The sequence below is a fragment of the Arachis ipaensis genome, chromosome B10 (assembly GCF_000816755.2).
Source record: "Arachis ipaensis cultivar K30076 chromosome B10, Araip1.1, whole genome shotgun sequence".
In the NCBI taxonomy this organism is placed as follows: Eukaryota; Viridiplantae; Streptophyta; class Magnoliopsida; order Fabales; family Fabaceae; genus Arachis; species Arachis ipaensis.
This window is the reverse complement of record NC_029794.2, coordinates 616,355-628,063: the sequence shown is the minus strand read 5'-3', so window position 1 is coordinate 628,063 and position 11,709 is coordinate 616,355. Positions and strand designations below refer to the sequence as shown.

Genomic DNA, 11,709 nt, shown 5'->3' with positions numbered 1-11,709 from the left:
TTATTTCGGACTTGGAAAAGAACGGGTTAAAATAATAGTTTTGGGCTTTTGTGTGGATTGGGCTTAAAGCCCAACAAGGTTCACAGTTTTTGGTAAGTAAGCCCACTCTACACCTACTATTACTTCAAAAAAAAAGCGCAGAGAGAGCAAAGAAGGTGATTCAGTGAAGCACGGGTCCGTCGAGAACACAAACCTGAAAACTCCGGCGGCGAAGGAAAAAGTCCTTCGAATTCCAACACTATTCTCTTCATAGTTCCTACTTCTCTCTGTTCCGTTCACCGTTCACCGTTCACCGTTTAGCAAAGATGCTTCACAACAAGTCTTTCGTTAAGAAAACCAAAGCTGGCAAGGTCATGAAGGTATAACCAACTAACCAGCTAGCTCTAACCAACTCTAACTAACTAACTAACTCTAACTAACTAGTTTTCTCTTCTTTCCGATTGATTGATTGGATTGCAGCAAGTGAGGGAGCACTACCTCCGCGACGACATCTACTGCGGCGCCCCCTTCTGCACCGCCTGCGACACCTCCGCCGCTCGCTTGGGTCCCTCCGCCTCCACTATCCTCGTCGTCGACACCAATGTCGTCCTCAACCAGGTCCTCTATTCGTTATTCTCAATTTGTTTATTTCTACTTTGGTTTAACTACAATTCAGCTCCTTAAAGATCAAAGCGCATATAAATTAGTTTGTAAAGGATGTTATAATTATTAATTTAGGGTATACTAATAGTGGATTATGTGTTTGCTGATGGGCTTTGGTAGGATTAAGATAACAATAAGACATTTTAAGAACTACTTTGTTAGCAAAATGAACTTTTAAGGACTAATTTGATAGTGTGTTCATCGTTGGGATGTCTTGAGAGAATGTAATTTCTTATGTGACTCAATTGCCGTAACCGGTCAAATTGGCGGTATGCTTTTTGCAACATTTAGTGAAGTTATTGAATTGGAAATATTGCATTGATAGATTGATTTGCTGGAGAATCCAGCTATCGACGATGTGGTGGTGCTCTCCATTGTGCTGGAAGAGGTTAAGAACAAGAATATGTCTGTTTACAATCGAGTTAGAGCTATCTGTAGCAATTCCATGAGGAAGTTCTTTGTTTTCTCCAACGAATACCACAGGTAACTTTTATCTTTGGCTTTCATGTTCTCTTTTTGTATTGCATTCTATCATGAAATTATTCTTATGTTTTCCTCAAGGGAATGAGTCTTTTTATTCGATGCTGCTAACATTTTTACCTTTCGTATGATAGCAATATGCTACCAATATTTGATCTTTTATTTCTCGGTGTTTTCAGGGATACATATATTAAGGAAATGAGTGGAGAAACCAAGAATGATAGGAATGATAGAGGTTTGCTTTTTGGATGAGCTTTAATTTTATCCTTTGTTTGTTATATGCATTTTGGACTTTTGGCTGCTGTTGCATTTTTTCTCGCATGAAGTGCCTATTGGACAGAATTTCTTCGAAGTTGTAACTTAAGTAGTATTAATGCAGCTATCCGAGTGGCTGCTCAGTGGTATCAGAAACATCTTGGCGGTGCGGTAAAGGTTTTGCTTATAACCAATGATAAAGAGAACAAAAGGAAGGCTACTGAAGAGGGCATTCATGCAGAAACAGGTAACTGGACTAACTTTCATCTTTTGGCAAGTGAGTTGTGAGTTGTACGTGTTAAAAATTCATTTCACCAATGTACTTCAGCTGTGTCCGTGATAGCATCATTTAAAGCTAACAGTTTCTTTAATTGATTGTTCAAAAAACCTACTTATTGTCAAGGCTTTTGTTTTCAGTTGAATCATATGTCAAGTCTTTGGATCGACCAGATTTACTTGACCTGCTTGTACAGCCTTCATCAGAAGATGTAAACATGGAAGAGGTTGAAGATCTCAGACCATCGAAGAGGAAAATCATCTATACAGAGGTATCATGTTGATATCATTTCTTTCTAGTAATTCGTCTCTGCATATTTGGTTAAATTTACATGATGGGTTATTTACACTTGGAACTATCAGCATAAGCCGATGTCAGAAATTACTTCTGGATTGCATCGAGGAATATATCATCAAGGGAAACTTCGTGTGAACCGTTACAACCCATTTGAAGCATATGTTGGAAGTGAGAGCATTGGGGATGAAATAATTATTTATGGGCGCTCAAACATGAACCGAGCTTTTGATGGTGATATTGTGGCGGTTGAACTCCTGCCTCAGGACCAATGGCAAGAAGAGAAGAGTCTAGCTATTGCTTGTGAAGGTATGTTAATTGTTAGCCTATTCTGCACTTGCATTCCACCTTGTGGCAGGCATACAACTTAATTTTTTTCTTGGCAAAGTTCTTAAGCATTTCATTTCCAACCTAGGCCAAAAAAAAGTGAATAAAATAAAGAATAACATAATGCTTTACATTACCTCTCCATATTCACATATTTTAATTATTGCAGTTCCCCTAGTAAAGAGTAGAAACATATAACTTTGATTTATTCTATTCCATACTGCATTTAATTTGGACTTACTTCTTGAGATTGACAATACTTGGTCTATTTGTGTATCTTCATGTCTGAACATGCTTTCTGTTTAAGGATACCATAGAATAATATTATTTGCTTGCAGAGGATGAGGATGAGGATGATGGTGTTCATCTAGCTCCGAATAGCGCTGATGATGCACCTAGAACTGTTCCCCAGCAAAGTTCTACTGGAGAAGTAAATACCACACCGAGTCGCCCTTCTGGTCGTGTTGTTGGCATTATCAAGAGAAATTGGCATTCGTAAGTTTACTATCATTGTTAATTAATAGGAGCATGTCTGTGTTATTTGTGATTCGCAATTGGCATTCCATTGATTGGGAACTAATATCATTTCCTTCTCTACTAATTAATATTATTTAGCGTTCTTCTATTATAATTGTCATCTATCATATTTGTGTGAATTATATGATGTGTCAAAATACTCAAGATAAAGATCTGAACTTAATATACAAGTAAATTTCATTGCTTTTGCAGGTATTGTGGATCTTTGGACCCAATGCCTATGCCTGCAGGAAGTGGCGGTGTTGCTCATGCCTTATTTGTCTCCAAAGATCGCAGAATTCCCAAGATTCGAATACAAACCCGCCAGCTTGAGAACCTTCTTGATAAGAGAATTATTGTGGCTGTTGATTCTTGGGATCGTCAATCTCGATATCCATCAGGCCATTATGTACGAACTATAGGAGAGATAGGTGATAGAGATACTGAAAGTGAGGTATGCAATATTGGATTTCCATGCTTCTATTTATCTGTTTATTGAGAATAGGAAGTCAATGATTCTTCGGCACTATATACTTATATGTCATGGTACTTTTATGAAGCTACTGCTTATAATTATTTATAGGTAGCTTTTATCCCCAAAAAGAAAAAAGTTCTGTGATCACCCATGGGGCCCCAGCTGTCTTTCTCATAACAACGTGAAATTCAACATTCGGGTGGTTAGATAAAATAAAAAATAATCATTTTTCATTTGAGCATCTTCTCAAGCACCTGGCTTCTTTCCTATGGTCTCTGTAAATTACTTTACAAGTAAAATTATTAAAGAAAGTCTAGGTGACCAGCCGGTTTGTAGTCAACCCCATTTTCATTCTCCTCTTTCGCAAAAAGGAGAGAGCACACTTGTTTAGTTGTTTTTCCTTATGTTGGTCATGTAGCATCTAGCATGACACAAATTATTAATAATATGCAATCTCTTTTCTTTTTGTACAATACAGGTCGTTTTGATAGAAAATGACATAAATTCAAGGCCATTCTCTTCACAAGTTCTAGCATGTTTGCCACCATTGCCATGGTCAGTATCTGCTGAAGATCTGTCCAATCCAATCAGGCAGGATTTGCGTGGACTGTGTGTCTTCAGTGTAGACCCTCCAGGTATGGGTTTTTATTTATTTTCCCTCTTTATTAGCCTGCAAAGAGTGAAATATAACTGTATCACCTGAGTTATATGTTTCGTTTTCCCAAAGAAGGTTGTTGTATTACCAACTTCTGTCATTGGTACTTCACTTCATTTGATCAATAACCATTTAAATTTATCTGTTTTAATTTGATTTGGAAGAGATGGCATAAGGACATTGTAGTTACTCTGCTTCTTGCATGCAGGTTGCAAGGATATTGATGATGCACTCCACTGTACATCTCTTCCAAATGGAAATTTTGAAGTTGGAGTTCGTATCCTTTGTCTCTAGAATTTGTACTGATGGTGCATGTTATAAGTTAAGAAAAAGACAGTATTCAAAATTTGCTTTTGTTGATTACTATTGTTGATGGATATTATGGTTCCTTCATTTATATACACATATTTGAGCTTTGCTTACATTTTGGTGCTCATACTGACAATTATAATTAGCATATTTGCTTGGGTATTGTGTTTCTCTCTCCCTTCAACTTCTGGTAACATGAAATGCTTGTTTAGCATACTTGCATTCTATATTGATATATGAAGTATAACATTGCTTTGCTGGCCCAAGGTTTGGAATATTTGGAAGTTATTTATAAGGCCTTGTTTTTCAGAATAAAATCTCCCTATCCTAACTGGAATAAGAAGTTAGAAAAAAATGCCTAAGAGCTTGCATGTCTAAATTCTTACTTAATGATACCTATGTATGCACCCTCTGTGGGTTTGGTTATCCTCCTAAACAGCATAATTAGTTTTTCCTCCATCTTCCTCGTCTTTTATCGCTATTTAGTCTATCTATGTAGTTCATCTTTAGCGTTCGTCTCTCAGATATTGCCGATGTGACAAATTTTGTGCATCCTGGTACTCCACTTGATGAAGAGGCTTCACAAAGGGGAACATCTGTCTACCTAGTTGAGAGACGGATAGACATGCTTCCAAAGCCTCTCACTGAAGGTGATATTATTTGACCTTTTAAATGGTTGACTGATTTGTGCTGAAAATAAAATGGTTGCTGTGGTTATATTAATTTTTATGCCTAATGTTTATAGAGCCTTCATTTTGCAGATATATGTTCTCTTCGATCTGATGTGGAAAGGCTTGCATTCTCTTATAAATAATTTGGTCAGAATATTCTAAATATTATTGCACAATCTCCAAAATCCTTGGAACCTCTTTGGTAAAAGCCTAAAACCCCTTTGACTGATGTCCACCATCAAACTTATCTATAAACTTTCAATGGTAATAGTCTAAATCTTTCAAAGAAGGACGTCAACTCAAGCACTTTATATCATAGTATAATATAATTTATTGCAGAAAATAGAAGGGTTTAGCTAACATGTGCCTAAGATTACTATTAGTAAAAGGAACATGCTAGCTAAACCCTAAATAGAATTGCACCTAACCTATATGCATATGTACAGGAAATGACACCTGAAGCAGACATTGTTTCCAGCAGATTCACAAAAAGTGTCATTAAATCTTCTGCGGCGTTGTCTTATGTCGAAGCTCAAGCAAGGATGGATGATAGGTATGAATTTCTTTCTTACATTCTTGGTTTGGTGACTGCTGAGTGCTGACTGCTGAGAATGGGATTTGGATCCTCTAAATTTTAGATTTCACTTGAGAGGGTAAAGTGTGATATCTCACCATTTATTTTATAGATGGGACTAAGAGAGAACATTCAAGAGTGAGAGATCACACTTTATCCTCTCTAGTGAAAATTCAAAATTTAGAGGATCCAAATTCCTGAGAATGTGCCTGGCCTGTTATAATTGCTAATGAAATAACTGTACTGACTTGAGTGATTGTGATTCTCATAACATGAAATTGGGTTGAGTTGGAGACTTTTTTTTTTGAAAAAATTAAATAAAAGTACCATGTAATTTTCAATTTGCCTCCCTTTCAATTTTGGATGTGCTATATGATTCATGACAATTACTTTTGTTTTCCTTCTTTTTGTTTTTTGTTATTTCATTGTGCAATTTCTGATTTATGACTTGGTTATTATATTTTATTTGCTCTTTCTGCAGTCGTTTGATGGATCCAATAACTACAAATTTGAGGAATATGAATAGTTTAGCTAAGGTATGGAATTTATTGATGTAAGGTTACTATTTTACTTGTAACTTATAAGTATGATATTTACATGCTCTGTTAAAAATTTTTCTGAGAAGTATTTATTTTCTTTCAGAAAATGAGATTAAGGCGTATTGAGAGAGGAGCTTTGACTCTTGCATCTGCTGAAGTCAAATTTCAAATTGACACAGAAACTCATGACCCCCTTGATATTGGTATTGGTTCTTGCCTCTTTTATTATTTCTTGTTGGGACATGGAAGGTAGCCAGTTGCGTATTCTTCCAATTGGCTAAGAAGTTCTGCCGGTGCCCTTTGATTACTCATTCAGAATGAGTGCACCTGTCATAATGGATTCTATCATGTTTTCCAGATTCATGAGAGCCAATATGTCCTTGTGTCTCAAGCCTCTATATCATTTGGAGTCCTAATTGGATCTAATTACTACTTTTTAGGGATATTGAAAGATTGATGGAAGTTGGAGATAATTTGGTCTTGGCGATTTTTATACATACTTATTTTTATTTCTGATATTAATAGAATAATATTTGTTATTTGCAGGTATGTACCAGATTCGGGAAGCCAACCAAATGGTGGAGGAGTTTATGCTTGCTGCTAATGTTTCAGTTGCAGAACAAATTCTTAAAAGTTTTCCTCTATGCTCATTATTAAGGTTGTTTTCTGATCTGATTTTTTGAAATTCAGTTTTGGTATCTTTCTCTGGTACATGGTATGTGATATTGAGAATCATCACTTTCACAAGCATGTGAGGCTGTTGGTTAGAAATGCTAAGCGACTTTACATTTGAAAAGAAAGGGTAATTGCTATCTTCTAATTGTTTGTTGGTTCTTGTTCAGGCGCCATCCAACACCAACTAGAGAGATGCTTGAGCCTTTGCTACGTACTGCTGCTGCAGTTGGCCTGCACTTGGACGTCTCATCCTCAAAAGCATTGGCTGATTCTCTTGACCACTCTGTGGTAAATGGCTTTTCCTTGATATTTTTTATTCATTGTCCTTTTTTTCTTCCATTGACACTTTGCGGTTTGCACTTTTTATATATGATGATGATGTCTAGTTGTATTGCTTTTTGGCTTTGTTAGCTCAAGCATTTGATATATTTGATCTTTAAGGCGTTCTCTCTCTTATCCAAACACTTTTTCAGGGTGATGATCCTTACTTCAACAAGTTAATCCGCATTCTAGCAACTAGATGCATGAGTCAGGTAAATTGAATTCTTATGAGATCTCAGATTTCGGGATTGATCACATAAGATTGAATTCTTGTTTTGCTTTTGTAGGCTGTTTATTTCAGTAGTGGGGATCTTACCCCTCCAGAATATCATCATTATGGGCTTGCAGCTCCTTTATATACTCATTTCACATCACCAATAAGAAGATATGCTGGCAAGTGTCTCTTGTAATTCGTTTATTTGGTCAAGCTTGTGCAATATAATGAGATTTAACAATTTTCCTTGCAGATGTAATTGTGCATAGGTTACTTGCTGCATCTTTAGGAATATCCAAGTTACCACCTGTATTTCAAGACAGGCTTCAGCTCACTAGTATTTCAGACAGTACGAAATCTCTTTTTATCGTCATTTTTTTCTCAGCACCTTAATTGAAATTTTCGTCAGCATAACTATATTCGATACATATTAATGATGCTTTAATCAATGTCTGGTTTAGATTTAAATTATCGGCATAGGAATGCACAGATGGCTGGGCGAGCCTCTGTAGAGCTCCATACCCTAATTTACTTCCGGAATAGGTATGTGACATTGCTTTCCCTCCGTGCTAGGCTGCTACGGTTACTATCTATTTGCAACTTATTCTTGACTTCACCTGTCTTTGCTCGTGCAGGCCGACAGATACAGAAGCTAGGGTGGTGAAAATGAGATCAAATGGATTCTTTGTGTTTGTTCCCAAGTAAAGTTTCTTATCTCTTGTGCTTTCTCATACATAGTCCATGAAACAATGGTTCTAAAGCTATATAAAGCAGCATTTAATTTTGTTGTACTGTCAGTGAGTCGAGTCATTTATGATTTTAAGTTTTGCCTTTTCCCCCTCCGATCCACAGATATGGCATAGAAGGGCCTATATATTTGACACAAAAAGGTGAGAAGGGAAGTGGAGAATGGTATGTCGACGAGCAACAACAGAAAATCAAAAAGATGGATGGTAGCATTTCATACAGCATTTTGCAGACCGTCCAAATTCATATGGAGGTCGTGGAGCCGCAGCCTAACCGACCAAAACTTCAGCTTACTCTTCTATGAAAATACATGATTTGATGAACACAGATCGACAGAGCAACATATTGGAAATGAATTTTTGTGCCATTTTTGTGTGGGATAGAATTTTAGTATTGTTACAATCCGTAGGAAACATGTAACTTATCCAAGATATTCCAGAGGTTGCTATAGAATTATACAAAATGGTTGAACTCAGAATTTTATATGCATATCTTTTAGAATTATCTCTCAGGAATAGTGGTGGCGAATTGTATGGGTTCAGCTTGTGCATGTTATATATTTCAAGATCAAAATGTGTCACACTCTTGCTCCAAACCTTATATATTTTTTATGATTCCTTTCTTTAATAGTTATGATGGCAAATTGTTCAGAGAGGAAATTGAGGCTGTAAGCATCTCTTTCATTTCATTTTGTGCACTGAACTAAGTGTCATTTAAGTTATCTAGTTAAAGAGTTATTTGTCTTAAATAATTGAGTTAAATGTCAATGTCATTTTTAACTTATTTTTCATTATATTTCTATGCTAAATATCTTAAAATTTCAATGTTTTCTCTTAATCACATTAAATACATGATTCAAGATCAATCATAACTATTCATTCTTAAATCTTTTTTACATACTTTCTAACAATTATAAATAAAAACAAATGCTTGTGTGCTTAAAAAGTATACAAAAATTTCTCCTCCTTAAGTTAATACATATAAAAGGGTGGTTGACCAAAGTGTGAGGGATATAGTTGCAGCACTGTATGTCCACAAGGTAATAACTGAGGCCTCCTCAGTGCCTGCATCAAATAGCTGAGTCATGGTACCTGCACAATTTTATACCCACCATCCATAGTTATTAGTTAAACTTAATATATGAATTTAATTCTAATAATCTCACGCTAAAAGAATCATTCAATTGTATATTGTCATATAATTGAAAATAGCTAATTTTTTAATTTATTGTTTAAAAAATTATTTAAACTATAAATTTAATTAAATAATTATGTAAAACTCTTTATACTATCAGTATATATAGGTTAGATTAATAGAAATGACATTTTATAGGAAGTTATATGAAAAGGAATATCTGAATGCATGAAGAAACTTACAAATATTCATTGCAGGTGGCATGGCATACTGCATGACAAGGACATACTGAAACAAAGGATCTAATGGAAGAAACCCTAAACTTGCAGCTCCTCTCACAATGTAAAGTCCAATTGAAGGTAATAAGAAAAGTCTAACTAACACCACACTAATCAGTGTCAGTGGTTCTATAGTGGATGATTTCATGCCTGCAATAATTAATTATGTTACATTCCAAAATATTAGAAAAGAAAAATATTAATTTTGTTGAATATATTAATTTAGTTTCATGATTGATATTAAGGTAAATAATAGAGTAGAAACTACAAATATATATATATATTCACCTAATAAATCATTATACATGGGATATCTTATTAGATGTTATATATTTTTTAGAAAAAATGATAAATAAGTCTCTGACTTTTTATCTCTAAAGACAAATAAGATATCAACTAATTAAAAAAAGAAAAATGTTCTTCACCTTCTAAAACGCGAAACATTTAAGTCTTTTTGAGGACCGATTTATCTTTATATTTTAGATAAAAAGACTTAAATATTTCATATTTTTAAATGTTAGAGACATTTATATTTTTAATTAGTCAAAAACTCATGTGTTTTCGAATTAAAAAATTAGGAACGTATTTATCTTTTTTTTTTTTTAATAGAAACCTATTTTGAGCATTTTTCTTGTGGTGATGAATAATATCCAATACCTTGAGTAAGGTTGCCACCAAGCAAAATGGTGATGCAAGGAATTGTCCCTTCCCTGTGAATTATAGGTATAATATAAGTGTATGCTACAAATTAAAAGCAATAATAATAAACAATAATATAATTGAGAAATAATAATTGGTTTAATTTTATGAGAAAATATAATGCAAAATACAAACCCTAGTAACTGAATGGTCTCTTGGATCACTCTCAATGGAGCATCTTCTCCAATTATTAGGCTCCTGAGCCAGTCAACCCCACCAAAGATGAAACCTAAAAACTGATCATATATTTAAAGGGGTAAAAAAGTAAAAATATCTCAGGATCATGTTTAATTCATTAATCACTACACAATCAAAATAGAATAAACCCTCAAATAATTAAGAGTATATACCAAACTTCGTCCTAAAAAATTTTGCATTGGACATTTTCGTTTTCAAAAAAAATTTATTACGTTTAAGTTTTTAAATTTTACAAAAATAAGACATATTGATTCTTTCATTTTACTTTTGAGAACCTACTTATTCAAGTAAAAAAACGGGTCCAACTATGATAAAAACCTATATATCTTATTTTTATAAAATTCAGAAACTTTAATGTAATAAAAAAAATTTGAAGATAAAAACGTTCGACACAAAATTTCTTAGAGACCTATTTAAGTATATACTACTCAATAATTAAAATAAGTATTGATCAAAATAATTCTACAAGTATTGATCAAAATAATTCCTAGCATACATTTAACAACTTTCATTTTAATTTTTATATTTTCTTTTAGCCAAACTTTAATTTTTATAAACCAAACTAGTTCCACAAGTATTTACTTATAAAATCACAGACTAATAAAATAATCATTTTAAAATACTATGACTATTATGTTTAAAATAGAAGAAGGAACTCACTGTAGCAATTGTTGGGGGTGACAATAGTTCTGACACTATTTGGCTCACAGTTTCAACCAATCCTTGCCAACACGATTGTGGAACTTGATCTAGAATCTACACATTTAGATTTAGATTCATTTTATAATGTAGAAATTAATAAGCATAGGTCCCTGACCTTTTGTCTCGCGGACATTTTCGTCCCTGACCATTGAAAAATACTTTTAAATCCCTGACCTTCACAAAATTTGGACGGATCAGTCCCTCCGTCCAAATGCCTCCGTCAGGGACTGATCCGTCCAAATGTCTCTGTCAGGGACTGATCCGTCCAAATTTTGTGAAGGTCAGGGACTTAAAAGTATTTTTCAATGATCAGGGACGAAAATGTCCGCGGGACAAAAGGTCAGGGACATATTTGTCCTTTAAAAATTTAATAAGCTATGCATTATTACAATTTGGTTTTCAGTGTCTCTGTTTGTGTTTTGATTTTGATTCCCTTTGAGAAGGCTTGTTTGTGTGTTAGCATCATCATAGTTTTTGTTGGGAATCTTCAAGATTTGAGCAGCTTCCCATGCCTTATATTTCATGGCTCTGTCTCTTACTAATTGGTAAGTAAAGGTCCAAATGAATATGCCACCAACCTACAAATAATAATTACACATACATGAACAAAGAAAAATCTAAAGTTACTTTATTTTGTTTTTCTTAATTACTGTTAAAATAATTAGATAATATTAAATATAAATAAATATATAATTATAGATGTTACATGTATAAGTTATGAATATTA

The 11,709-nt window shown here is 34.2% G+C and overlaps 2 protein-coding genes across 2 annotated transcripts in view; one reads left to right on the top strand and one right to left on the bottom strand.

Moving 5' to 3' along the window:
* LOC107622790 (exosome complex exonuclease RRP44 homolog A) lies at nucleotides 136–8,598 on the top strand. The gene is made up of 24 exons (XM_016324827.2): nucleotides 136–359; nucleotides 460–597; nucleotides 968–1,125; nucleotides 1,302–1,357; nucleotides 1,502–1,624; nucleotides 1,795–1,925; nucleotides 2,017–2,257; nucleotides 2,614–2,770; nucleotides 3,005–3,245; nucleotides 3,745–3,901; nucleotides 4,130–4,198; nucleotides 4,755–4,880; nucleotides 4,992–5,039; nucleotides 5,343–5,454; nucleotides 5,957–6,011; nucleotides 6,118–6,217; nucleotides 6,561–6,672; nucleotides 6,857–6,977; nucleotides 7,163–7,222; nucleotides 7,298–7,403; nucleotides 7,478–7,573; nucleotides 7,686–7,767; nucleotides 7,860–7,925; nucleotides 8,077–8,598. The coding sequence occupies exons 1-24, from the start codon at nucleotides 306–308 to the stop codon at nucleotides 8,273–8,275; spliced, it is 2,808 nt and encodes a 935-aa protein (XP_016180313.1). The 5' UTR covers nucleotides 136–305; the 3' UTR covers nucleotides 8,276–8,598.
* The window catches only part of LOC107622189 (protein PIN-LIKES 7-like), an 11,407-nt gene continuing 8,574 nt past the window's right edge, over nucleotides 8,877–11,709 (bottom strand). The window contains exons 6-11 of the mRNA XM_016324070.2: nucleotides 11,372–11,560; nucleotides 10,941–11,036; nucleotides 10,218–10,318; nucleotides 10,041–10,093; nucleotides 9,348–9,533; nucleotides 8,877–9,062 (exon numbers count right to left, since the gene is read on the bottom strand). Of these exons, the coding sequence (XP_016179556.1) occupies nucleotides 8,938–9,062; nucleotides 9,348–9,533; nucleotides 10,041–10,093; nucleotides 10,218–10,318; nucleotides 10,941–11,036; nucleotides 11,372–11,560 (750 nt within the window). The 3' untranslated portion in view covers nucleotides 8,877–8,937. The remainder of the gene's footprint in view (nucleotides 9,063–9,347; nucleotides 9,534–10,040; nucleotides 10,094–10,217; nucleotides 10,319–10,940; nucleotides 11,037–11,371; nucleotides 11,561–11,709) is intronic.

Bases quoted from the DNA above. Each gene is read 5' to 3' on its own strand.
- LOC107622790 (XM_016324827.2), top strand. From the start codon at position 306: ATGCTTCACAACAAGTCTTTCGTTAAGAAAACCAAAGCTGGCAAGGTC. The intron at 4,199-4,754 runs GTATCCTTTGTC...TTCGTCTCTCAG, and splicing joins AAATTTTGAAGTTGGAGTTC to ATATTGCCGATGTGACAAAT. The intron at 7,223-7,297 runs GTAAATTGAATT...TTGCTTTTGTAG, and splicing joins CAACTAGATGCATGAGTCAG to GCTGTTTATTTCAGTAGTGG.